The 27,952-nt window shown below is 45.3% G+C and overlaps 1 protein-coding gene and 1 pseudogene across 5 annotated transcripts; both read left to right on the top strand.

Annotated features, from left to right (window-relative positions):
• Positions 1–44: 44 nt before the first annotated feature.
• Positions 45–27,652, top strand: AFMID (arylformamidase). 5 transcript variants are annotated; one of them, XM_027518394.1, is made up of 11 exons: positions 45–270; positions 2,106–2,196; positions 14,375–14,483; positions 14,565–14,775; positions 15,912–15,997; positions 16,091–16,163; positions 16,350–16,447; positions 16,699–16,777; positions 16,887–17,028; positions 17,247–17,351; positions 17,539–17,808. In XM_027518394.1, the coding sequence occupies exons 4-11, from the start codon at positions 14,636–14,638 to the stop codon at positions 17,605–17,607; spliced, it is 792 nt and encodes a 263-aa protein (XP_027374195.1). In that variant the 5' UTR covers positions 45–270; positions 2,106–2,196; positions 14,375–14,483; positions 14,565–14,635; the 3' UTR covers positions 17,608–17,808. The 5 variants fall into 5 exon arrangements, with proteins under 5 accessions (XP_027374195.1, XP_027374190.1, XP_027374193.1 ...); XM_027518389.1 differs by having other exon boundaries at positions 47–270; positions 14,379–14,483; positions 14,565–14,613; positions 17,539–17,806; XM_027518392.1 differs by lacking the exon at positions 17,539–17,808 and adding an exon at positions 27,613–27,652 and having other exon boundaries at positions 48–270; positions 14,379–14,483; positions 14,565–14,613.
• LOC113877839 lies at positions 8,364–12,097 on the top strand (annotated as a pseudogene).
• Positions 27,653–27,952: the final 300 nt, after the last annotated feature.

Genomic DNA, 27,952 nt, shown 5'->3' with positions numbered 1-27,952 from the left:
GAGGGACCAGAAACGCGCGTACCAGGCTCTGTCCCCGGGAGGTGGGCGTGGCTCCTCCCGGATGGGGCCTGGTCTGTCACCAGAGAGGTGAGCGTAGTTCATCAGGGCCTGGTAGGAGCCCTGCCCACCTGCTATAAAAAGGCTGGGTCGCGCGCACACGCGGTACATGTGGCACTGTGGTACATGTGCGTCTGGTGGTACAAAGCGGGGATGGACGTCTCCGGTGGAAATCACAGGCACGAGGCTCCCTGGAAGAGGATGTCTAAAGAGGTAGGAGAATCACAGGGAGAGAGGCTGGGGCTGAGGAGTGTAGCTCAGACATTACATGAGAGTTAAGAGAAAAGTTTAGAATCATTCCTGTGGGGGCTGTTGGTACAGTGTAGCAGATCCCCAAAGCTTTAGCACTTGGATTTATTTTACTTCTCTCCACAGACAGGCTTTTGCTAGCCTGATTTTAAGGGTAGAATATGGAAGCCCTGGCTATATTAATATTTATAAATATTAACCCCAGAGGAGGTTGGGGCCGAAGTTCCTAACCTTAATCTGAGGTTATGCAATGTGCAGAGAATGTGCCAGACCTGAAGGAAGCAGAAAGGCTGGTATTACTGCAGGATGGTCGTGAGGGTTAGAAACCTCATGTGTGGGGTGCAGTTCTTGATCCGCTAGCCTCCTGTGTTCCCCCTTTGCCTGGCAAGGAAATAAAGCCACTCTTTCTCTCTCCTTCATTAAAAAAGAAAGAAACCACATATGCAAAACACTCCTTATGATTATCATTCAATTTCCGGATTACTTTTCCTGCATTTTAAGTAGCAGTTCTTTCTCAGATCATGGACACATCTAAGAATGTGATGACAGTTATGGATACTGCCCCCAAGAGATTCCATCCTCTGTGTGTGCGTGTGTGTCTCTCTGTCTCTCTCTTGTCTTTCTCTTCTCACACAAACCCCTACAATATGAGAGCACTCTCAGAACCCATTGCATTACCATTCTTATAAGTAAATAATAGCAAAAAGGACGATGATAGCAATCACAGAGTGTGCCAGGTATGGCTGCAAACATCCTATGACCACAGACGGTACAGACCCAAACACCACTGGCCAAGAGCCCTGTTCAATGGGACGAGGAGGAAACCCACATCTGAGTGCTTAGCTTTACTTCATGTACATGCCTTATAGCTTTCAGCCTCACCAGGCTAACCGTGATCAAAGCTATAGGGTGTGTACATGAAGTGAAGTACTGTTGTTTTGCTCATTATACAAATGACGGAACTGACTGTAAGAAAGTCGCCCAGGGTAAAAGAGCCTGCAAGTGTTGAAGCTTGGATGGCACCCAGCCCATCTGACTGTAGAGCCTAAGACCTTTCCGTGAGGCCACCCTTTCTTCAAATTTCCCAGTCCAGCCTTTGCCCATTTTTTGTTTGCTTTCTTTATTTGTTTTGTGGTGGTTGTTGTGTGTCTGAGTGCTTTCTCCAAAACCTGGTTCCTTACGACTTTCTGATTAAGTCTGAACGTCTTAGCTTGACATCCAAGACTCACTCTCCACCCTCCAGCCCCGCTTCCTCTGCGTTTCAGCAATTGAGGCTGGTCAGCATTTCCAATCATCTGACCTTTGATTCCTTCCTCTTCACCTCTGGGTCACTGATTCTGCTGTGACCTTCAGTCAGCTTCATGTCCTGTCAGGGAAGATCAACTTCACGTCACTGTCTCTGCAATGACTACCCCAGCTCTCTAGCTTCCTGTGATCTTTGCTGTAGAAGTGGTGCCCATGGCGGCATTCACTGGGACACCTTTATGGGTCCTCATTTCCCTTTAAGGCTGTTCTGCTGGTTAAAGGCAAGGCACTGCCCTCACTGCAAGTGTCTGACAGCACTTGCAATCTTGTTTCTGTTGTATCTGAAACATCTAGTTAATTAGTGGGGGGACAGTGGGGCCTGGGTTGCCAGGCTGGAGGCTGGAGGAGCTTGAAGGAAGCTAAGGGCATCTATAAGAGATATCAGGGAAGGGGCTTCTCCAGGCAGAGAAGAGCATCCAGGCACGTGGAGGGGCGGGGGCAGGGTCTGCATGGAGGTCAGAGGTCTTACAGAACCTTGTGTCTGTGTCCCACAGGAGCTGGATAACCAGTACTCCCCCAGCAGATGGGTTGTCAGACTGGGAGCAGAGGAGGCCATGAGGACCTATTCACAGATTGGAAACGAAGGTACTGGGGGACCTCTCTGTGGCCGCTTTGGGTGGACTTTAGCATGTGGCAGTGGTTCAAGATGCTGGGGCAGGGAGGAGGAGCCTCATAGCCCCAGCCTCTCCGGACAGTTCCCAAAGTCCAGGCATCTCATCTGCTTGGGGAGCCCTGGCTGCAGGACTGCCAGGGGGAGGGAGGCTCAGAGACTGTGTTCCACATCCCTGCCTGATCAGCCAACCAGCCAGCTATGCCCAGGCCTTAAGGCTACAGTGGCCCAGAGAAGTAGAGTGAAAAAAGGAAGGTCTCCCACGCAGCTGCTGAAAGTGGAATGTTGTTGCTATTTACCAAGTCAAAGAAGCTTTTTTTCTTTTTAATGAAATCAGGGCTTGGGAATCTGTAAGCTAGTGAAGTCTCAAGGTTGATTCCCATCTCAGTCCTGGGTCTCCAGAGTGTGTGCTGCCACCTTTTGAGCTGGGCCGGGCAGGCAGGTTCCACAGGGAATGTGTGGGTGAGGAAGCAGCCAGCCCCTCCTGCAAGTCGGAAAATTGGAGGTTGGCAAAGGCACTTTGTTCCAGCAGGCCAGATGGAGCTCCCGGGATCGATGTTCTCTACACCGAGATAACCCAGCTGGAGGGACAGGCTAGTGGGGGTTTATTCCAGCACATTTCAGCACCTTCCCTCTCCTGATAGAGCTGGAGCTGTGTCCTGGGCTCTCCAGAGTTCCCTACCATGCCTAGCTCGGCACCAAATATGTCTCTATAGACTCAGTATATATTTGAGTGCGCAGTGACACCTATGTGAGCAGGTAGCAAACCTGTTTGTCTACCGTAATTGTCTTGAGGGAAAAAAGAGCTGACCCTTTAGAGAAAGGGAGTCTCTCATAATAAGCAAGGGCTAAGAAGAGACTCTGAGACTCCAAAGTAAGCCCTCGGAGACTGTGTTTAGCCATCCCTCCCGAGAAGCCCTGTGGACAGCTTTACATTTACATCCCACCTCCCTTCCTGTTTTCGATGCTCCAGCTGGCCTAGAGGTGCCACCAGCGCATCTGCCCCATTTCATTGGTGAAGAAGGTGAGTGTGATGATGGGGCATTCAGGCCAGGTGAGTGAGAAGAGCCATGCATGCAAGGGTTGGAGCCTGTCTCTATTGGAAATGTTGACATTTTGTTCATCATCGACTTCTTTGGCACAAATTTTGATTTTAAAAAATACTGCATTTACATATTATCTGTCTTTGTATTGGTCAGCTCAGGTTGCATAACAAAATGCCACGGGCTGGGTGGCTTAAACAATAGGAATCTCTTTCTCCCAGGGCTGGAGGCTGAGAAGTCCAAGGTCAAGGTGCCAGCTGATTTTGTCCCCTGGTGAGGGTCTCTTCATGGCTTGCAGATAGACCTCTTCCCCCTGCATCCTCACATGGCAGAAAGAAGAGAAAGAAATGCTCACCTTTCTTCTTATAAGGCCACTAATCCCACCACGAGGGCTCCATCCTCGTGACCTCAGCTAAACCTAAGTACCTCCCCAAGGCATCACCACATTGTTGTCGTTCAGTCGCTGACTCTTTGCGACTCTGTGGACTGCAGCCTGCCAGGCTCCTCTATCCGTGGGATTTCCTAGGAAAGAATACTGGAGTGGGTTGCCGTGCCCTCCTCCAGGGGATCTTCCCAACTCAGGGATGGAACCCAGGTCTCCCGTATTGCAGGCGGATTCTTTACCATCTGAGCCACCAGGGAAGCCCATCTGCTACCCTAGTCCCTCCTAAATCCACCTAGTCATTAGGCTGGCCATCTGAGTTTGCAAATTGTCATTATCCAGAGGAAAACAAAAAATCCCCATATCCTTATGACAAAAAATGGCTTTGCAAGTTGTAGCTGGATGGGTATTGGAATTAGGATCCTGTCCTCCCATGGATTATCTTGCTGATAATACATTTCAAAGAGATAGCTCCCAAGGACTCCCCTGGTAGTCCGGTGGTTAAGACTTCATCCTCCAATTCAGGGGGTGCATGTTTGATCTCTGGTCAGGGAGCCCACATGCCTCACAGTCAAAAAACAAAAACAGAAAATAGAAACAGTATTGTAAAAACTTCAATAAAAAACTTTAAAAATGGTCCACATCAGTAAAAACCCAAAGAGCTCCCAGGTCTTTGAGAAAAACATTCCTAAGTTGTAAAACTGGTAAGAGAATCATTTAGCTTTAAAAAATATTTACATGCATTCCCGAAGGGGTAGAGAAAGGATTTATGATGATGTCTCCTAAAAATAAATTCTCCAAGAAAAGGGAGGGAGGTAAACTCCCTTTTCCTTTTTTGCACCAGGAAGGACATTGTTTTTCTTTTGATCTACTCCATCCTAACATCTTCCACCAGTAACTTGCGGTGGGCACTGTTCTCTTCCAATGAGTAGGTCATGTTTATTCTCCCCCAAGACCTGGCCTCTCCCAGGCTAGTGAACACGGGCAGAGGGAAGTTGGAAGAACTGTGTCCTCTACCAGTAGCTATTAAATTTGTTTAATAAGACTCTCAGTAAAAATGTTTTAGAAAGCCGTGGCGACGGAAAGAGATTACAACACTGGGAGATGCAGAACAACAGGGTTTATCCAGCACCGGCATGTGCTCAGCGGAATCGCCTCCAGTGTCTGAGCCCCCGGGCTTTATTCTGGGTATCTTTTATATGCGTGGGCTTCCGGGTCCTAGTGACTTTCCAGCCTACGCAGTTTGGTTGAAGCCATAAGCAGGCCGGTTCACAGAAGCAGAGGTGGTGAGCATCAATAAGCAGGCCACTTTCCAGAAGTGGAAGCAGTGAGCATAGCAGTAAATTTCAGTTCAGTTCAGTCTCTCAGTCGTGTCCGACTCTTTGTGACCCCATGGACTGCAGCATGCCAGGCCTCCCTGTCCATCATCAACTCCCGGAGTTGACTCAAACTCATGTCCATTGAGTCCGTGATGCCATCCAACCATCTCATCCTCTGTTGTCCCCTTCTCCTGCCTTCAATCTTTCCCAGAGTCAGGGTCTTTTCAAATGAGTTGCAGTAAACTTAAGCAACTATTTTAGTTTCTTTTTTTTTCCTCTTCAAAAATACATTGTTCAGTTCAGTTCAGTTCAGTTGCTCAGTTGTGTCCGACTCTTTGCGACCCCATGAATCGCAGCACTCCAGGCCTCCCTGTCCATCACCAACTCCCGGAGTTCACTCAAACTAACGTCCATTGAGGCGGTGATGCCATCCAGCCATCTCATCCTCTGTCATCCCCTTCTCCTCCTGCCCCAAATCCCTCCCAGCATCAGAGTCTTTTCCAATGAGTCAACTCTTCGCATGAGGTGGCCAAAGTACTGGAGTTTCAGCTTCAGCATCATTCCTTCCAAAGAAATCCCAGGGCTGATCTCCTTCAGAATGGACTGGTTGGATCTCCTTGCAGTCCAAGGGACCCTCAAGAGTCTTCTCCAACACCACAGTTTAAAAGCATCAATTCTTCGGCGCTCAGCTTTTTTCACAGTCCAACTCTCACATCCATACATGACCACTGGAAAAACCATAGCCTTGACTAGACGGACCTTTGTTGGCAAAGTAATGTCTCTGCTTTTGAATATGCTATCTAGGTTGGTCATAACTTTCCTTCCAAGGAGTAATTTCATGGCTGCAATCACAATCTGCAGTGATTTTGGAGCCCCCAAAAATAAAGTCTGACACTGTTTCCACTGTTTCCCCATCTATTTCCTATGAAGTGATGGGACCAGATGCCATGATCTTCGTTTTCTGAATGTTGAGCTTTAAGCCAACTTTTTCACTCATCAGGAGGCTTTTGAGTTCCTCTTCACTTTCTGCCATAAGGGTGGTGTCATCTGCATATCTGAGGTTATTGATATTTCTCCCGGCAATCTTGATTTCAGCGTGTGTTTCTTCCAACCCAGCGTTTCTCATTGTACAAGAAACTAATTTCAAAAATACATTGTACAAGAAACTAAATAATGTGTGTGTGTAACCAGGCTGGGGGCACATTTCCAAACTCCCTGTCCCTCAAGCCACGCCTCGCCCTAGGAGAGCCAATCACCATCGAGGTGGGTGGGGGCCTCGTGATTGACAGCTTCTGCAACTGACAGCCTCTCCGAGGGATCCTCCTACTTTTTAAGGCTGAGTTGGCTGTTTTTCCTTTCCACCAGATAAAACCAAAGGGCCCACTTTTGTTTATCTGTGATAGGATACACCTAACTTAAAATGTACCATTTTAACCATTTTACAGTGTACAAGTCAGCGGCATTCAGTACATTCACGTTGTTGGTATCATTTCCTCTGTGTGGTTCCAAAACATTTTTCATCACCCTGAAAGGATACCTCCCTACCCGTTAGGCAGGCCCTGGCAACAAATGACTGCTTTCTATCTCTATGGATTTTCCTATTCTGGATGTTTCCTATAAATGGAATCCTACAAGATGTGATCTTTTGTGTCTGGCCGCTTTCCCTTAGCACAAGGTTTTGGAGGTCCGTCCTTGTTATAGCCTGCCCGGGCTTCATTCCTATTTATGGACGAATAATTTTCCGTTGTGTGGATGGACCACGTTTTGTTTATCCATTCATCCTCTGATGGACATTTGGGCTATTTCCCCGTTTTGGCGATTGTGAAAAGTGCGGCTGTGAACATTCACGTACAAGTTGTTTGAAAGCCCAAATTCCTTAGTCCTAATTTCAATAGAAACAGCCATTCTGCCAAACTGCATATATTAATATATAAATGTTTACCGACACCTGCGTCATGGGCCAGTAGCAAACATTATGGGGCACTCATTGTTCACAGACCACATTGTAATAGCCCCGCCCTGCACTATCTGAGGCTGGCCATTTTTAGGCAACAATTGTTTTCTGATTACAAAAGGAGCATTTGCTTACTGAAAAGGATTTTGGAAAATAAAGCCATCAATAATTCTGCCACCCATTGTTCACATTGTAATGCGGTTTCTTCTAGTCTCTTTTTATTTTCTCCTGGAAGAAAATGTTCTGTATTAATAGGGTGCAATCCTGGTTTGTTGTGGATTTTTTGTGTGTGTGTGTTTTTTTTTTTTGGCTGAGCTGCAGGGCTTGCAGGATCTTAGTTACCTGACCAAGAATTTCACCGCCATGGCGGTGAAATCTACAAGTCCTAACCAATGGACCACAAGGTAGCTCCCTGCAATCTTTTTTTTTTCTTTTGATAGTATGAACAGTGTTAAAAATTCTTTCTAAAAGAGATAGAAAATACTATGTGTAAAATAGATAAGCAACAAGGATATATTATTGTACAGCAGAGGGAAATACAGCCATTATTTTGTAATAACTTTAAATGGACTATAATCTATAAAATGTTGAATCACTGTGTCATATACCTGAAACTAATGTAATGTAATAAGTCAACAATAGTTCAGTTAAAAAATTCTAACCCCAAATAATTGAAAATAAGTAGTCAAATACATGTACACACATGTTCATAGCAGCATTATTCACAATTGCCAAAAGGTGGGAAAAGTCCAAATTCATCCACAGATGACTGGATAAACAAAGTGTGATATGTCCGTGCAATGGAATTATTTTGGGCACAAGAAAGGAATGAACTACTGATGCATACTAGAACATGATGGACACTGAAACACAGTGCTCACTGAAAGAAGGAAGGCACAAAAGGTCACATTTATATGTATGATTATTATTTATATGTACGATTCCATTTATGTGAAGCATCCAGAACAGGGCAATCTGTAGAGACACAAAGCTGTGATTACAGGGGCTGCTTAATGGGTATCCCTCTGAGATGAAAAAAAATGTTTTGTTGTTTAGTCACTAAGTCATGTCTGACTCTTTGTGACCCCGTGGACTGTGGTCCACCAGGCTCCTCTGTCCATAGGATTTCTCAGGCAAGAATACTGGAGAGGGTTGCCATTTTCTTCTCCAGGCAATCTTCTGGACCCAGGGATTGAACTTGCATCTCCTGCATTGGCAGGCAGATTCTTTTACCACTGAGCCACCAGGGAACCCCTGAAACAAATGTTCAGGAACTAGATAGAGGTGATGGTTGCAAAGCGTTGTGAATGTGCTAAGTGCCACTACATTGTTCACTTTTTTCTTTTTAATAACACCATCAATTTTGACTTGTTCACTTTAAAATGGTTGGGACTTCTTCGGCAGTCCAGTGGTTAAGATCTCAGGCTTCCACTGCAGGGGCCTCAGTTTGATCCCTGGTTGAGGAACTAAGATCCCGTATGTGGAGAATCAGAAGGAAAGTTGCTTTTTCTTTGACTTTGGACTAAACATGACTGAACCCCAGAAACCCCCACTACCCTACAACCTCCCAGAGCTTCTCCAGCTTGTCCACTCGTCCTGCCAGATACTCCCTCCCTATTTGTGTTCACAGACAGACTTAAAAATCCTGTATTTGACTATTCTTCCCTCCCTCCCACCCACCCCGGCCCCCAGAAGCCACTGATCTTTTCACTGTTTCCATTCTTTTATTTCTCCCAGAATAGTTGGAATCACACAGTGTGTGGTCTTTTCAGATCTGGCTCATTTCTATAGAACATGTTGCTACCTGACAGTTACAACTGCTTGTCCCCCTCTTTAAGGGGTAAGCCACACATGATTGGGATATTTTTTTTTCCTATTTTATCACTGCAAAATTCCAAAATGGGCACAAGATCGCTGCTTATATAAATATTTGTTTTCTAAGTGAATTAAAAGACTGAGAGGGAAGAGTTCTGAAACTAGATGAGGGGACTTCCCTGATGGTCATGTGGTTAAGGCCCCATGCTTCCAACGCAGGGGGCGCAGATTCAATCCCTGGTCGGGGAACTACGATCTCACATACTGTGTGACCAGGCCAAAAAAAAAAAAGAGTGTACAGAAAATAAATTTAAAAAAAGGCTGGTGGACCCTAACCACTTCTTAAATTGCTCCCACAGCACCTGATAAACTCTTGATCTTCAGCTTTCTGACACCATCTGATGGGTTTCCCCGCCCCACGCCTGCATTAGTCTCTAGGGATTCTGGCCCCTGCCTCTCCTAATTGCTCTCACACAGTGCTCAGTTGGGTCTGGAGACGGGTAGTTTCTCTCTGTCAGAGCTGTGACACTTTGGACTGTAAGCAATAGAAAATGAATTTTTGCTTTCTCAAAAAAGGAAGTTTGTAATTGGGTTTATCCTGGAGCGTCTTGTTGAAGCCCCCCAGTGTCCCTGCCTGTAGATGCAGCATCTGGAGGGCTGGCAGTATTCAGGCTCTGGGGGGAGACAGTGAGTCACCCTAGTCTCTGTCCCTGCACCCAGCTGCCTGCCATCAACCCATCACGCCACTTCCTGGAGAGAGGCAGTTTCTCTGTGTCAGGCTCAGCTGGGTTTTTTAATATCAGAGGGAGACTTTTTTTAACACGTGACAATGAATCTTGACAGCTGCCTGGTTTTAATTGCTCTTCAACTTAGAGCATACGTTTCATTACCTTTTTCTTCGTTTTGGCACAACATAAATCTCATGGGTGCACGTGTACTTCCAGAACTCTTGTGTTAATTAAATCGCTCCCCTTTGCTGAGCCTGCGGTATGAGGAGTTTGTCCAGAACAAACACCTTCACACCTGGAGGGAAGGTGGTTGGCAGACCTCTCAGGGAAGGTGAGCAGGGGAGCTCTGGGGCTTTTTGGAGGGAGTGTGGGGCTGTCATGGACTGAAAAATTCATGTGTTGAAGGGACTTCCCTGGAGGTCCAGTGGTTAAGACTCCAAGCTTCCACTGAAGGGGCAGGGTTTCGACTCCTGGTTGGGGAACTAAGATATGCTGCACAGCACAACCAAAGAAAAGAATAGGAGAAAAAACTGTCTTCCCTTAGAATAATTACTTGGGACTTCCCTGGTGGTTAAGAATCTGCCTTCCAATACAGGCAACGCAGGTTTGCTCCCTGCTTAGAGAACTAAGGTCACATGTGCCGAGGAGCAACTAAGCCTGAGTGCTGCAACTGAGACCTGATGCAGCCAAATAAATAAATAAATATTTTTTAAAAAATAATAATTATTATTAAAAACCTCACACGTTGAACTCCTAGCTCCTAGTGGGGCTGTGTTTAGAGAGGGGGCCTCTAAGGAAGAAAAAAGTTAAATGAGGTCAGAAGGATGGAGTCCTGATCCAGTAGGATTGTTTGAAGAGACACAGAGGGTTCGTCTCCCTAGAGAGAGGGAGAGCTGCTCCCAAACCCAAAGAGGCCACGGGAGCCCCCAGCCAGAAAGCCCTCTGCCATCCCGGGGAGGACCCTCGCCAGACACCTCCCCTGCCGGCACCTTGATCCTCCCTTCCAGGGTCTTGTTGTCGAAGCCCCTGAGTGTATGTATGACATTTTGTTAGGGCAGCCCCAGCAACAGACAGGAACCTCAGATCAATGGGATGTGATGTAAGTTACACCTGGCTCACACCTGCAGGGCTGCAGGGAGCCCTGGTGAAAACGGGGGAGAGGTGAGGGGGATCCAGGGTGGTCTCAGTGGGCGCAGGGAGAAAATTCAGGATTCAGGATAAACAGAGAGGGAGCCAAGAGACTTTCCTGATGATCTGGTGAGGTTTGTTTTGGCCTAAAAACTGGCACAACCAGTTAAATAAATTAAGGTGCAGCCATAGGACGGAATAGCAAGTTACCTATTTATTAAAAAAGAAAGAGAAGAATGAGGAAGCTGTCTATGTACTGATTAGGAAAGCTCTCCAAGAAATATTAAGTGAAACAGGCAGAAATGCATTTCATATGCTGCCATTTGGATTTAGGGGAGAGAGATTCCATATCCATGACAGTCACCTTGTCAGGGGTATTTCATGGAAATGGCTGCTGTATATTTTTATAAGCCGATTATTATTTCTTCAAAAGAAAAAGTAAGTAATGGCATCTCACTTAATGCTCAGATAGCTCATAACTTTCACAGGTACCTGCCCGTCAACTTTTCAACACAGTTTACAAAATATGATGACATTCTTAAAAGACATTTCAAGTTAGGGCTTCCCTGGTGGTCCAGTGATTAAGAATCCACCTCGCTCTTTCCCTTCGGCACCCCATTTAAGATCCTAGTCTCACCATGGGTTGCCGCCCCACCCGGTGTTACTGGTATTGTCAGAACAAACTGAACCCGAAGTCTGACTTCTGCCAAGGTGTCCCTGATGCTAAGATCTGCATCTTTGACCTGGAGCAGAAGGCAAAAGTGGATGGGTTCCCACTCCGTGGCCACACAGTGTCAGACGAGTGTGAGCAACTCTCCTCCAAAGCCCTGGAGCCTGCCTGGGTTTGTGCCAACAAGTCCATGGTGAAAACAGGGCAAAGATGGTTTTCACATCCAAGTGGGGCGCCACCCCTTCCATGTCATCCGCATCAACAAGATGTATCCATCCTCACCAAGCTGCAGAACAAGGAGCATGTGACTGAGGCCCTGCGCAGGGCCAGGTTCAAGTTCCCTGGCCACCAGAAGTGGGAATTTGCCAAGTTTAATTTGGATAAATTTGAAACATGTAAGCAGAGTAATAGTTCATGCCAGATGGCTGTGGGGTCAACACAGCCTGATAGTGTTCCCTTGGACAAATGGTGGGCCCTGCACCCATGAGAGCCTTGGCGTTGTCTCTTCTTTACTCACGTCCACCAATAAATCCTACTTTCGTGTCAAAGCAAACAAAAAAAGGATCCACCTTGCAATGCCGGGGACACCAGTTCGATCCCTAATCCTGGAACATCCCACATGCCACGAAGCAACTAAGCCCAAGGACCAGAACTACTTAGGCCACACACCGGAACTGCTGAAGCCCTTGCGTCTAGAGCCTGTGGTCTGCAACAAGAGAAGCCACGGCCCATGCACCGCAGTGAAGGATCTAGAGATCCCTGCAGCATCTAGAGAAAGCCTGTGTGCAGCAAAGAAGGCCCAGCACAGCCAAAAATAAAACAAATAAAAATATTTTTAAAAATACATTTCAAATTATTATCATAAATGCAATGCCAAATAATAAATAAAAATAAATATTAAAAAACATATCATTAAAAAGCAACATAAAAATAAAAGGTTTATTGTCTTTGCTCTTATATTTAAAGCTGTAGTCAATCTGGAACTGATCTGATATGGTATGAGATAGGGATCGAAAAACTTTTTTTTCCCATTCAATTGACCCAACACTGTGTATTGAAATATTTATTCATTGCATAACTTGTGGGATCTTCGTTCCAGACCAGGGATTGAACTCGAGCTGTCGGCAGTGAAAGCACAGAGTCCTAACCATTGGACTGCTGGGGAATTCCCTACACAATTTTATTTTACGTGGTTTTGATGTACCCGGTTCTGTTGTACAGAGGTGGGCAAAGCAAAGCCCTTGTTGTCACAGAGCTTATGGTCTAGTGAGGGTGACAGTAAATAAAAATATTTGAAGGATGGATGAATGCTGAGGTCAAAAATAAAGGAGAGAAAGGGGATATACCATAATGTATTTGGCCAGTTTTCTGTTGTAGGTCCCCTGGGCTGTGTCTAAAATGTTTCAGTGTCATAAATAGCATTAGTGTGAGCATCTTTAAAGCAAGTCCTTAAAAATATTTCTGATTACTTCTTATAATAATGGATGGATAAGGTCTTATGCATCAAGGAATATGATTTTCTTGGGCTTTAGTACCTATTTCCAAGTTGCCCCACAGGAAAAACTTACCAGTTTACACTCCCTGGTGCCCAGTGCTGGCGGGAGCTGAGCTGCCCGGGTTTCAGTGATGAAAGTGGGGCCTTTGGGGGACATTGAAAGTCCATGAACATAGAGAGTCCCTTCCTCTTCATGAAAGTGGGGCCCAGCTGGCTGCTCGCCTCTCAAAAGCCAATAAAGAGGCCAGGTTGGTGGGAATGAAAATTTGCTTTATTTTGGATGCCAGCAACTCAGCAGGCGAGGGTGAGGCAGACACCTGTTCAAATGCTGACTTGCCCCCTGGGCAAGAGCTTTTATAGACAGAGGGAGGGAGCTACAGGCAGAAACAGCACAGTCAGCTCTGACAATCATCTTGAAATTGGTCACCAGTGGTCTGACCAGCATCATCTTAATTATTTTAGGTACAGTTAATCTTCAGTTCCACAGTCGGTTTGTTTCCATTTCTCTGAGGCCAGTTCTTACAATTGTGGCAGATTGCATCGTCTGGCTATAGTCTAGTCATCCTGTAGTTAAATTTTTCCACATGGTGCGGGCTTTATCTATAAGACAGCTCAGAATATAATCTATAGCCCTTGAGAAGGAACTAAAAGTCCTTGCCTATGTTTTATGACATTATTATTATTATTTGGTCTTCTTTGACTGTTTTCCTTCGTTTCTGCATTTTCTCACTTCTCTGGTTAAACTTATTCTTTGGCTAATGTTCCACAGACAAAAGGCAGCAGATGACATGGGGGACAAGGACCATAGAGTCCTGCTGTGTTTCACTCCCACCTCTATGTCTCCGCCTTTGATATTTAATTTATTTACAGTCCCTTTCCTCCTTTCTCTCAACCCCAGTCCTAAGCCAATTTTCACATCACTCTGACCTCTGCCATCATGGCACTCAATTATGTATTCATAGTGTTTTATAGTACTTTTGCCTGGGAAATCCCATGGGTGGAGGAGCCTGGTAGGCTGCAGTCCATGGGGTCACTAAGAGTCGGACATGACTGAGCGGCTTCACTTTCACATTTCACTTTCATGCATCAGAGAAGAAATAGCAACCCACTGCAGTGTTCTTGCCTGGAGAATCCCAGGGATGGCGGAGCCTGGTGGGCTGGCGTCTGTGGGGTCGCACAGAGTCGGACACGACTGAAGTGACTTAGCAGTAGCAGTGTTTTATTATCTATTTGTTTCAAGTGATTTTATATCTTAGTTTCTAGAAGATTATTTTTTCAAATACTTGGACAAGTTTATACTTCCAGGAGCATGTAGCCAAGGGTAACACTCATAATAAACATGTAATAGAGTAGAGGTAGAAATGGTGCCGGTCAACTGCCAGCTCACCAGAGACAGACATTGAAGATAGTACTGCCTCCACCCACATGGGCCAGTCTGATGTCTTTTTAACTATGCATCTGGGGGAATGCTTCAGACCCCAGGCCCAATTACCATATGGACTTGGGGAAGCACTGACCTCTGGAGCCAACTGGTCAACCCAAAGGGGCTTTCGGCAAAATAATAACAGAACGTGCTGCTGCCTGAGGTTGTACTGACAGTGATTTGTCCATTTCCGGAGACAGTCACCAAGAGGGCCCGGGCCACCGGGAGGAGCCTGCTCAATGTCCCCTACGGAGACGGCGACGGAGAGAAATTGGACATCTACCTTCCCGAGGCAGTATCTGAAGGTAACTGGGGGCTGGTGGTTGCCCTCGGATCTCAGCTGGGAGCCCTGCCTTGGCCCACACGCCCTTTGTTTTGTCCTACAGCTATGCCTTTCCTGGTGTTTTTTCACGGAGGATACTGGCAGAGCGGAAGGTGAGCCAGGGAATGTGAATGAATGGAGAAAAGAGGAGATTCGTCTTTGCCTGGCCTCTTCCTTTCCTGGGACTGCTGCAACAACTTACTGCAAACGTGGGGGCTTCCTAGGACAGAAATGTCTTCTCTCACAGTCCTGGAGGCCAGGAGTCTGAAATCAAGGTGTGGGCAGGGCAGCACTCCCTCCGAAGGCTCCAGCTTCTGGGGCTCCAAGCTTTTCTCACCTTGTGGCTGCATCACTTCAAACTGAGCTTTGATCTTCACATGGTCTTCGTGTGTCTGCATCTCCATCCTTCCTCTCATTTCTGTTACAACATCACCAGTTATTGGGTTTAGGGCCCATCTTAAATCCAGGATGATCCCGTCTCAAGATTCTTAATTATGTCTGCATTGTGTGTGTGCTCAGTCGCTTCAGTCGTGTCTGACTCTTTGTGACCCTATGGACTGTAGCCCACCAGGCTCCTCTGTTCTTGGGGTTCTCCAGGCAAGAATACTGGAGTGGGATGCCATGCCCTTCCCCAGGGGATCTTCCTGACCCAGGGATTGAACCCACATATCCTGAGTCTCCTGCATTGCAGGTGGAGTCTTTACCCACTGAAACCCCTGCGAAGCCCATACCTGCATAGACCCTATTGCAAATGAGGTCACATTTACAGGTACCAGGGTTTAGGATTTAGACATGTCTTTTGAGGAAAGACACTGTTGAACCCACTATATTCAGTGAAAAGCATGTTCAGTCTACTCTCCAATCATGGAGAACCACAGTGACTAACCATCCCGTTTTGCTCAGAACTGAGTGGTTTCCCGGGGGTTGGGGCCTTTAGCAGTAAAAAAAGAGAGAGTCCCAGGCAAACTGGGATTGGCCCCAGTGGGCACCCTAAGATAAGCAGAGGGGTATTTGGATTTTCACAGACACTGTTGTTCCCTAGGATCATACTAAGGAATTGCTTATTATAGGATCTACTGCCCTTCAACCACAGCATTTTAATGTTGCACTTATTGCATTTTTACCCTTTGCCTTGTGAGGCTCCCTGCATGTCTGATCTTCAGTTCTCAGAAACAGCATCCGAAGAGAAAGAACATAATTATCTCTATTTCACAGAGGAAGAAACCGGGCTTAGAGATTAAATATAGTCTCTAGGGCGCCACAGCTAGCATGTGATGTGATAAGGACAGAGCCTCACTTCTTCCCTTACCACCCTGGGTCAGAGAGGGGCAGGGCTCTGGGTGGACCAGACACTGAAGCAGTCTAGTGGCCACGTGGCCTCCAGTTGTTATGCCTTTGTCTCCTTCTGCAGCAAGGACACATCAGCCTTCATGGTGAACCCACTGACAGCACAGGGAGTGGCCGTGGTGATAGTGGCTTATGACATTGCCCCCAAAGGTAACGAGTGGTCTTGCAGGTACAAGGGCCACTGGGATTTGGAGGGGAGAGAGCCCCTGATGGAGCCTGACACAGCTCCTGCCCTCTGCACAGGCACCCTGGACCAGATGGTAGACCAGGTGACCCAGAGCATCATGTTTGTCCAGAAGCAGTATCCAGGCAACCAGTGGGTACCACTGCAAACTTTCCTTTTGTCAGACTGGGTGGGAGGACAGTGGATTCATCTCCTTGGATGCAGCCCAGCCATCCCTTCTGGCTTTGGAGCAGAAGGCAAATGGGATCCCCTCGATACTGGGCTGTGGCTTTGATTACACTGAAGGCAAACCCTGCTCTCTGCTCTGACCCACTGAAGGGGAATTTACCTGTGTGGACACTCTGCTGGGGCCCACCTCGCTGCCATGATGCTCCTGGCCGACTGGACCAAGCATGGAGTCACGCCCAACCTCAAAGGTTTCCACGGAGAATGAGTCTGACTAGGCAGCCTTCACCCTGCCCTGATGGGCCTGAGGGTCTATACCAGTTGCTTGAAATCTCAACAGCTGTGAGTGGCTTGACCTGGGGGCTTTGGGCCCAGGGAGCAGGGCCTGCTTTGCTTCTTCTCTGCCGCTTCCCTTGTCTTGCCCCTCTGACCCTGGAGGCAGGTTGGCCCCATCTTGCCCCATCCAGCAGCCTGGCTCAGTGACTGTTCTCTACCTTCACAGGCTTCTTCCTGCTGAGTGGAGTCTACGACCTGGAGCCCATCATGCACACCTCTGAGAATGCCCCCCTCCTCCCAGCCCTGTAAGTCACTTGTCCCCTCATCCCCCTCAGCTGGCCTGCAGCCAGTGAGGAGGGCCGGGGGTGCAGCAAATGCTTTCCTCTGTCCTGACCACACCTACCCCCACACCAGGGAGGATGCTCAGAGGAACAGCCCGCTGTGGCAGCTGGAGACGGCCCCCACCCAGCCCGCGGATCCAGCCTGCCGCATCCTGGTGACTGTGGGCCAACACGACAGCCCGGAATTCCACCGACAGTCCAGGGAGTTTTATCAGGTACCCCGGGCACCCCTCTTTTGGCTTGAGGTTGAGGGTCGTCCAATCTTATTATTTTCCTGTTTATTTCACCTAAATGGACCCTATGATACCAATCATTTCTTCAACAAATACTTACTGAGCAGCTGGTAAGCAGGTGCGAGAGCCCTTCTCCAGCTCTGCCCGCCCTCCCGGCCAACGAGCCTCATGTTTCCTCTTCCCTCATTTCTCTTACACAGACATTGTGCCAAGGAGGGTGGAAAGCCTCCTTTGAAGAGCTCCATGATATGGACCACTTTGAAATCCTTTGGAACCTAACCCAGGAGGACTATGTGCTCACCCAGGTAGGGTGCATCCCTTCACTGTGACAGAATGTGTCTTGCCACAGCCCTTACACGTGAGGCAGGGTGGGCAGGCAGATGGTACAGGGAGTCCCCTTGCTGGTTCTTTGGCATCCTGGCATCCAAGGGACCTGACGATAAGGATGGAGGGCCACTCTTGCTTCCTGAACTTCACCTCCCTCTGAAACAGCCCCAGGTGATCTGCAGAGGCTGGTCCTGGGCACACCAATGGGATCTTCATGGGGCCAGGCAGGTATGAAAAGTATTAGCCTGCTTGTGTGTAAGCACAGACACAACACCAGCTCCATGGGGATAGGTTGGATGGATTTGACCACATGAATGTTTAGTACAAATTTAATGTGGTGAACCCTTTTAAAAGTGTAAGGATAATAATAAAAAAAGTCTGAGAATAAAAAGGAACTCTCCTACACTGTTGATGGAATGTAAATTGGCGCAGCCACTATGGAGAACCACATGGAGGTTCCTTAAAAAACTAAAATTAGAGTTACCATATGATCCAGCAATGCAACGATTCTGCTCCTGACTTATGTCCAGGACTGGAATTTTTGTTTTGTCCAGAAAAGACAAAACTCTAATTCGAAAAGATACACGCACCCCAGTGTTCATAGAAGCACTATTTATAATAGCTTAAATGTCCACCCATAGATGAATGGATAAAGAAGATGTGTTTTATACAAACACACACAAACACTGGAATTTTACTCAGCCATAAAAGGAATGATATAATGCCTTTTGCAGCAATATAAATGGACCTAGAGATTATTATACTAAGTGAGGCCAAAGACACGTATCATCTGATTTCACTTATATGTGGAATCTTAAAAACAATACAGGGGAATTTATTTACAAGACCAAAATAACTCACAGACAAGAAAGCAAACTTGCAGTTACCGAAAGGGAAGGAGGGGGATAAATTAGGAATTCGGAATTAACAGACATGTAAAATAAACAGCAAGGACCTACTACCGTATAGAGGGAACTATATCAGAGGGAACTATATTCAGTATTTTGTAATAACCTATAACGGAAAAGAACTTGAAAAAGAGTAAAGTTATATATATATATAACTTAATCACTTTGCTATATACCTGAAACATTGTAAATCACCTATACTTCAATTTAAAAAATTATTTTAAAAAATCAATGGATAGATTGGGGAAAATATTTTCCATGGACCCAGAAAATATACAGTTACTACTTTCTCTTTTCTTTTTCTCAGAAAGTGGGTACCTGATTAGCCGTACTTTTTTTTTAATATTTACTTTTTCCCTCCAGTTTCATCGAGTTAAAATTGACACACAGAGCTGTGTAAGTTTAAGGTGTACAGTATAGTGATTTGACTTACAAACATCATGAAATGAACCATAGTAGTTTTAGTGAACATCTACCATCTCATAGATGCAAAAGAAAAGAAAAAGAAAAATTTTCCCTTGTAATGAGAATTCTTAGGATTTATTCTGTTAACAGCTTTCATATATAACATACAGCAGTGTTAATTAAATTGATCACACTGTACATCATATCCCTAGTGCTTATTTATCTTATAATTTATCTTATAACTGAAGGTTTGTACCTTTCACCACCTTCCTCCAATTCCCCCTCCCTCCAGCCCTGATTAGCTGCCACCACAATAGGACTTTGATAACATTCAGATTTTTGGTTTTGTTTGGTTTGGTTTGGCTGCTTCGGGATCTTAGTTCCCCAACCAGTGATTGAACCCTGGCCCTCCGAAGTGAAAGTCCAGAGTCCTAACCACTGGACTGCCAGAGAACTCCCCATAGCATTCAGTTTTAATTAACATAGTTAATATCCTTACCACACAAAGAGCACTTTCAAATCAGTTGCGATTTAGTCGCCAAGTCATGTCCAGCTCTTTTGCAACCCCTTAAACTGTAGCCCACCAGGCTTCTCTGTCCATGGGATTTCCCAGGCAAAAATACTGAAGTGGGTGGCCATTTTCCTTCTCCAGGAGATCTTCCCTACCCAGGAATCGAACCCATGTCTCCTGCATTAGCAGGTGGATTCTTTACCACTGAGCCACCAGGGAAGTCCTTCAAATCAATAAAATGGTTCTTTTTCTTTTTTTAACTGAAATTAGGTGATTTGCAATAGTATGTGTAACACAGTGATACAATATTTCTATATAGCTTATTCTCCATTGAAAGTTATAAAAATTGGCTATATTTCATGCAGTGTACAATATAACCTTGTAGCTTATTTATTTTATATATAGTAGTTTGTACCTCTTATTAAGTGTAGTAAGAGCAGGTCTTATTCCTCTTTAAGAACAGAAATAAATAGAAAAAATGGACAAAGAATTAGTGATAATTAAAAAATAAATATAGATGGCCAGTAGAATGGTGGAAGATTAAAATGCACTATTGATCATAGGGCTTCCCTTGTGGCTCAGCTGGTAAAGAATCTACCTGCAAAGCGGGAGACCTGGGTTCAATCCCTGGGTTGGAAAGATCCCCTGAAGAAGGAAAAGGCTACCCACTCCAGTATTCTGGCCTGGAGAATTCCATGGACTGTATGTATAGTCCATGGGGTTGCAAAGAGTCAGACACAACTGAGCGACTTTCACTTTCACTTCACATTGATCATAGAAATGTGACTGAAAATGAGTCCTCTCCCACCTCTCGATGGAACAGTATGATTATGTCCAGTGCTGATGAGAATGTGGTGAAGTGGGGGAGGCTTCCTTGGTCCTTCTGGTGGAAACACATGTTGACTTGATGTTTCTGGGGTACAGCTTGGCAAAATGGATGCAAGTCTGCTGACCCAGTAATTCTGATGCTTGGAATTTGTTTTCAGGATAATCAGAGAAACACTGAAAAATAGTCTCTACAGCTTTATTAATGTTCAAAACTTGGAAACAACCTAAATATCTAATGAGGTTAATTGCTGATATAATCAGGTAATAGATTGAAGTTTGTGAAAATTTCTTAGGATATATTAAATTGATTCAAAAGTAAGAGCAAAAACACAAAAAATAACTAACCTAGCATCTCCCTAGTTTCATGATACTTATACAGCCAGACCCTTCAGTTCAGTTCAGTTGCTCAGTCATGTCCAACTCTTTGCGACCCCATGAATCGCAGCACGCCAGGCCTCCCTATATATCACCATCTCCCGGAGTTCACTCAAACTCATGTCCATCAAGTCGGTGATGCCATCCAGCCATCTCATCCTCTGTCGTCCCCTTTTCCTCCAACTCCCGGAATTCACTCAAACTAACGTCCATCGAGTCGGTGATGCCATCCAGCCATCTTATTCTCTGTCATCCCCTTCTCCTTCTGCCCCCAATCCCTCCCAACATCAGAGTCTTTTCCAATGAGTCAACTCTTCGCATGAGGTGGCCAAAGTACTGGAGTTTCAGCTTTAGCAACATTCCTTCCAAAGAACACCCAGGACTGATCTCCTTCAGAATGGACCGGTTGGATCTCCTGGCAGTCCAAGGGACTCTCAAGAGTCTTCTCCAACACCACAGTTCAAAAGCATCAATTCTTCGGCGCACAGCCTTCTTCACAGTTGGTCTGTGAAGACATATGTATGTATGCATCCATACATCCATACATGACCACTGGAAAAACCATAGCCTTGACTAGACAGACCTTTGTTGGCAAAGTAATGTCTCTGCTTTTCAATATGCTGTCTAGGTTGGTTATAACTTTTCTTCCAAGGAGTAAGCATCTTTTAATTTCATGGTTGCAGTCACCATCTGCAGTGATTTTGGAGCCCTTAGAGGCATGTATATGCATCCGAAAAAACCATTGACCAGTGGTATCGCAAGTGCTTTTAAAAAAAAATTGATTTCCATATTTTCTACCGTGAACATGTGTTACTTTTTAAAATGAATACTCCGTGTTTAATTAATTTAATTTATTTATTTTGCCGTGCTATGTAGCATGTGGAATCGTAGTTCCCCAGCCAGGGATCAAACACCATGCTCCCTGCATTGGAAGCATGGAGTCTGAGCCACTGGACCACCAGGGACACATCCCTTGTATTACTTTTTTAACTGAGGAAAAAAACAAGCATTCATAAATGTGTATGCATATGCGCTTGGATGGGTCTGACTAGGGGATCTTCCAAACCCGGGATCTTCCAAACCCAGTGATCCAACATGCATTGCCTGCATTGGCAGGCAGGTTGTTTAACACTGAGCCACCTTAGCCATAAATGACATCTGTTTTTTAAAAACCTAATAAATATTTTAGATTTGGGAAGCCATATGGTCTCTGACAAAACTACCCAACTCTTGCCATTGCTACTCAAAAGCTGCCTCGTGGGCTTCCCTGGTGGCTCAGTGGTAGGGAATCTGCCTGCCAATGCAGGAGACTTAGGAGATCCAGGTTGGATCCCTGGGTTAGGAAGATCCCCTGGAGGAGGAAATGCCAACCCGCTCCAGTATTCTTGACTGGAGAATCCCATGGAGGAGCCTGGCGGGCTACAGTCCACAGGGTCACAAAGAGTCAGACACAACTGAAGCTACTTAGCACACACATGCTCCAATAAAACTATTTATGGATGCAGAAATTTGAATGTTACGTAATTTTTACATGTCACAAAAAATATCCTTGTTTCGATTCTTTTCCCCAACCGTTTAAAAACATCAAGCCATTCTTAGCTCATGGTTCATACAGAAACAGGCAGCGAGCCGAGGCAGAGGGAAGTGTATGTTTGGTTCATGGAAACATTTCAAATGAGAGATGGAAAGGAGCTCATTTAAGTTACATTTCTGTGACCACAAAGGCAGCCTGTTTCTTTAATCAAATTCCTTCCCAAGAGATCCTCCCAAGAGCCTCTCCGACTCCAGAGCTATTGTATTTTTTCCTTCCTGCTGCAGATTATTTTGAAAACAATCTTCCAGGAGTCCTGATGACACCTGAACCCTGCCACCGCCAGCGTGTATCCCGACTGGGAAGCTTTTCTGGGAGCCCCCCTGCTTCCCTCTCCTGCTGGCCTCAGCTCTACCTGACCCCGGAGCGCCTCTGTTTGTTCACTCGTCCCCCGACCCCGCCCCGCCCCGCGCCCCCCGGCCAGAATCAATTCTTCATGCTGCTCTGAAGCTGAGTACAGATCTCCATGGCCCTCCCCCCGCCTAGATCAGGTGGGCTCAGGGAAGGTCTGGCCCAGGTCCACGCCGTGTGTGTCACCCAGAGCACCCCTCCGGCTGAGAAGGTGAAGAAGAAATGACAACTTGCAGCCAACGTGAAGAGAAAGAGCTCTCTAAACCAGTTTTTGTTCCTTTTTTTGTTTTTGTTTTGCCAAACCACACGGCATGTGGGATCTCAGTCCCCAGACCTGGGATTGAACCACAAAAGCCCCTGCACTGGGAGTGTGGAGTCTTAACCACTGGACCGCCCAGTGGTTAAGGGAAGTCCCTGTCCCTTTTATTTATTGATTTTGCTCCACTTTTTCATGTCTGCTCGGTCCTGGGCTCCACCTGACGTCTGGCTTCATCCCAGAAAGCCCTGGGATGTTATCTTTGGAACTAACACTTTGACCAAATTAGCCCTTGTGGCTCAGTGGTAAAGAATCTGCCTGCCAATGCAGGAGACGTGGGTTTGATCCCTGATCCAGGAAGATTCCACATACTGTGGAAAAGCTAAGCCCGTGCTCCATAGCTATCGAGCCTGTGCTCTGGAGCCCGGGAGCCACAGCTACTGAGCTCATGTGCTGCAGCTCCTGAAGCCTGCACAGTGTAGAGCCTGTGCTCCACAAGAGGCCACTGCAGTGAGAGGCCCTCGTGCCCCAACTGGAGAGTAGCCCCTGCTTCCCACCACTAGAGAAAAGCCCGCACTGCCATGAAGACCCAGCAGAGCCAAAAATAAATAAATAAATAAAATAAAAACCCAAATAAGCTACAAGGATTTGTTGTACAGCACAGGGAAAATAGCCGATACAACTGTATATGGAGTATAATGTTTAAAAATTGTAAATCACTTTGTATACATGAAAATTAATTTATATAATATTGTCAATCAGCCATGCCTCAAGAAAATCTCAAAAAATGGCTCAGATTAAAAAATATATACATATATGTGTATATGAGTGTGTTATGTGTGTGTGTGTTAGAGAGAGAGAAAAAGGAAGAGAGTGAGAATGATAATACACATCTGCAAAATGTAAACAATATCTGAGTAAAGGGTACATGATTATTCCTTGTACTATTATTGCAACTTTAAAATGATATAAATAAAAGTCACCAAAAAGTGGAATTTCCCTGGTGGTCCAGAGGCTAAGACTCCACACTCCCAGTTCAGGGGGCCCAGGTTCGATCCCTGGTCAGGGAACTAGATCCTACAAGACAGAACTAAAAGATCTACAGGCCACAGCTAAGACCTGGCACAACCAAATACATAAGCAAAATAAATATTTAAAAAAATTCAGATGTTAAAAAATGGACCCCAGACATAGGAGGTCAAAGGCTCAAAATGGTAGAACCTGGTTTTAATAAAATTTGATACAGCCAAAAGCTAATCCATGAATTTAAAATTTTGCTACAAAATCCTACAGAAATTGTTAATAGATAAAGTTTCAGTTGGGGAAGATGAAAGAAAATGTTCTGGGGGTGGATGGTGGTGATGGTTGCATGGCAAAGTGAATGTACTTAATGCCACTGAGCTGTACGCTTAAAAATGGTTGAAATGGTGGCGATTGTTTTGTAATGAGTTAGAACATTAAATCAATATGTTGTGCAGCTGGAACAAGCATACAGTTGTAGGTCAGTTATACTTCAATTTAAAAAAATGGCTAAAACTAAATTTTATACTATGTATATTTTACCATATATAATTGTGTGTGTGTGTATATCAGATCAGATCAGATCAGTCGCTCAGTCGTGTCTGACTCTTTGCAATCCCATGTGTATATATATATATATAATAGAATGATAGAGGGAAAAAATGCAGATATTCTGAATTCTTCCACTTAATTATACCTCTTTCAGTAGGCATAGAAATGAAAAGTAACCAAAACCCAAAATGTTGAGATTTCTCTGTATATGCAATGTTATCACATATAGCAACTTTGCTATTTACATCTTATTCATGTTATATATGTTGTTCTTATTGTGATAAAAATACAAGTAATAATTTTTTTAAAAAACCTTATAGAAAAGACTAAGCAGCTGAAGTTTTCAGTAAAATAAAATTTTAAATGGAAAATAAGTTGGAACATGTTGGTGCTAAATAGAAAATGAATCACAGAAATACATTGACTTAATGTGTTTGTCCAGAAGATGTATATTTTTATTTATTTTTAAAATTGAGTATATTTTTTGGCTACACCACGCAGTTCGTGGGATTTTAGTTTCTCAAACAGACTAAACCTGTGCTCTTGGCAGTGAAAGTGCCAAGTCTTAACCACTGAACTGCCAGGGAATTCTCTGTAAGATATATATTTTTAAACAGATGCCATCAATATTGGTAGAACTCTGACTAAAATAGGCAGGATGAAAAAGGCAGACAAGATTGCAAAGCAAACCGTGTCCCACTCTGATGACTGAGAGGGCAAGTTGGCTGTAATGAAAAATGCTGAAGGCACATACACACTGCCGGAAATCTTGCTTGCTGATGTTTATGCTCCAGGCATATTTGGATGTGTGTGTGTGTCTGTTGGCGGCAGTATCAATACAATTCATAACAGCAACAACAACAAAACTGGAGCTACCCAATGGGAAACTGGCTGGTTGGAATTAGAGTAGATCAGTAGACCATCTAATATACACCACGCAGATTCTACAAAACGTTAGATAGTTGCAATCTCTGGGTGCTGATAAAGCTGAGATGTGCTGTTACCTGAAAAGACAGGACACCAACTGATACACACACACACACACCACCCCTAGAAGTACATATAGAAACTGCTGAAAAGTTTCCTTCTGCTAGAGGTCTTGGGGGAGAGAAAGACTTCCTATTGTGAAGGAGGAAACAGACAGAGCTGAACTCCATCTAGGCCAGGCTGCGAACATTAGGCTACACGCATGGTCGCCCTCCCAATGGACTCTGAACTTTGTGCCCGGTGTCTATAGAAATGGCATACCAATGGAAAACCAGACCCCCCAATAAAAGAGCCTCAGGACTTGGATTCTCCATTGCCTAAAAGAATATGCTAATTATCTCTGTAACAGAACAAAGTGGTAAATCCCATTATGTTTATCGGGATATGATCACAGGCCTATTGATAAATATCCACTGTTTATCTAGTCTTGTGGCACATGAATCATGGGTTAACTTTGATCGTATCTCTCTTTACCTTGTCCAGACTAGTTTCAAGGAATTTGGGGAGGTGGGTTTGAGCAAGTACACTTAGGGTATATAAGGTTTTCACAAAAACTGGTCAGGGTCCTTGGCTAAGAGGAGACTCTGCCTTGGGCCTGCCGGTGCAGTAACCTGCACTCCACTATCTGCATTGTCCTTCTGAGGGAATTTGTTTCCCAGAACGCGTGGCTGCAACAATTGCATGGTTTTTGCTTTTACAGCATTGATGTGTCACTCTTACAACAGAGGAAAAACATGTTCACAAAAGGCTTGGTGAGACTAGATGGCCATAAGGTAATTGCATCTAGCATTGATGATTTACAATCTCAAAATTGCTTTGTTGGATCATCACAGTGTCCACCAGGATTTGTTGCCAACAATTTAAAAATCCAGAGAGTTTACATAGAAAATTTGCCTCTGTGATAGATAGATGTTTGGTCTTTGTGCCTGATTCTTGGCACACAGCTCCTAAAAAACCTTTGGAATCTCTCAAGTGATAGGAGAGTCTCTTGTAATGAGCAGTTCTTGGCAGGCCACTAGACAGTGGCCAGAAAGACCAAACCTTTAGACGCCAGGAGGTTTCAGCCCCACCTTCCAAATCTTCAGAAGTGGAGAGGAACTGGTGACTCAGTCACCAAAGGCAAATGATTCAATCAACCAAGCTTGTGAAACCTCCATAAAAACCTCTCAAAAGAGGATGTTCAGAGAGTTGGAAGGCTGGGGCCTCTGCCTGAGGCTGGGTACCAGCTACACAGGCCTTCTCTGAACCCAATCTGGTTGAGCCTACAGGCAGATGCCTGCTCCCTGGGCGATCATTTCTATTATGCAGGCGTACTGTCCTGGGCTGTTCACTTCCTTGAATCACATTCCTATCCCCTCCCACCTCTCTGAAAGGACACCAGGTCTCCTGGAGGGAGGGCAGTGGGCATTATTTCTTTTAACACAAGGCTTCACCTCTGTTTACTGTTCATGGGGTTCTCAAGGCAAGAATACTGAAGTGATTTGCCATTCCCATCTCCAGTGGACCACATTCTGTCAGATCTCTCCACCATGACCCGCCCATCTTGGGTTGCCCTATGGGCATGGCTTAGTTTCATTGAGTTAGACAAGGCTGTGGTCCTAGTGTGATTAGATTGACTAGTTTTCTGTGAGTATGGTTTCAGTTTGTTTGCCCTCTGATACCCTCTTGCAACACCTACTTGGGTTTCTCTTACCTTGGGCGTGGGGTATCTCTTCACGGCTGCTCCAGCAAAGCGCAGCCATTGCTCCTTACCTTGGACGAGGGGTATATCCTCATCACCGCCCTTCCTGACCTTCAACGTGGGACAGCTCCTCTAGGCCCAAGTGAGAAATAGATTTAAGGGCCTAGATCTGATAGATGGAGTGCCTGATGAACTATGGAATGAGGTTCGAGACATTGTACAGGAGATAGGGATCAAGACCATCCCCATGGAAAAGAAATGCAAAAAAGCAAAATGGCTGTCTAGGGAGGCCTTACAAATAGCTGTGAAAAGAAGAGAAGCGAAAAGCAAAGGAGAAAAGGAAAGATATAAACACCTGAATGCAGAGTTCCAAAGACTAGCAAGAAGAGATAAGAAAGCCTTCTTCAGCGATCAATGCAAAGAAATAGAGAAAAACAACAGAATGGGAAAGACTAGATATCTCTTCAAGAAAATCAGAGATACCAAAGGAACATTTCATGCAAAGATGGGCTCGATAAAGGACAGAGATGGTATGGACCTAACAGAAGCAGAAGATATTAAGAAGAGATGGCAAGAATACACAGAGATCAGATCAAATCAGTCGCTCAGTCGTGTCCGACTCTTTGCGACCCCATGAATCGCAGCACGCCAGGCCTCCCTGTCCATCACCAACTCCCGGAGTTCACCCAGACTCACATCCATTGAGTCAGTGATGCCATCCAGCCATCTCATCCTCTGTCGTCCCCTTCTCCTCCTGCCCCAAATCCCTCCCAGCATCAGAGTCTTTTCCAATGAGTCAACTCTTCACATGCGGTGGCCAAAGTACTGGAGTTTCAGCTTCAGCATCATTCCTTCCAAAGAAATCCCAGGGCTGATCTTCTTCAGAATGGACTGGTTGGATCTCCTTGCAGTTCAAGGGACTCTCAAGAGTCTTCTCCAACACCACAGTTCAGAAGCATCAATTCTTCAGTGCTCAGCCTTCTTCACAGTCCAACTCTCACATCCATACATGACCACAGGAAAAACCATAGCCTTGACTAGACGAACCTTTGTTGGCAAAGTAATGTCTCTGCTTTTGAATACGCTATCTAGGTTGGTCATAACCTTCCTTCCA

Source organism: Bos indicus x Bos taurus, chromosome 19, assembly GCF_003369695.1.
Source record: "Bos indicus x Bos taurus breed Angus x Brahman F1 hybrid chromosome 19, Bos_hybrid_MaternalHap_v2.0, whole genome shotgun sequence".
Taxonomy (NCBI): domain Eukaryota; kingdom Metazoa; phylum Chordata; class Mammalia; order Artiodactyla; family Bovidae; genus Bos; species Bos indicus x Bos taurus.
This window is presented reverse-complemented; position numbering and strand designations above follow the sequence as displayed.

Excerpts from the sequence above, each read along its gene's own strand:
- AFMID (XM_027518389.1), top strand. The coding sequence starts at position 184 with ATGTGCGTCTGGTGGTACAAAGCGGGGATGGACGTCTCCGGTGGAAAT. Across the intron at positions 14,614-15,911 it reads GGATACTGGCAGAGCGGAAG|CAAGGACACATCAGCCTTCA; the intron begins GTGAGCCAGGGA and ends CTCCTTCTGCAG. Across the intron at positions 16,778-16,886 it reads GCCCCCCTCCTCCCAGCCCT|GGAGGATGCTCAGAGGAACA; the intron begins GTAAGTCACTTG and ends CCCCCACACCAG.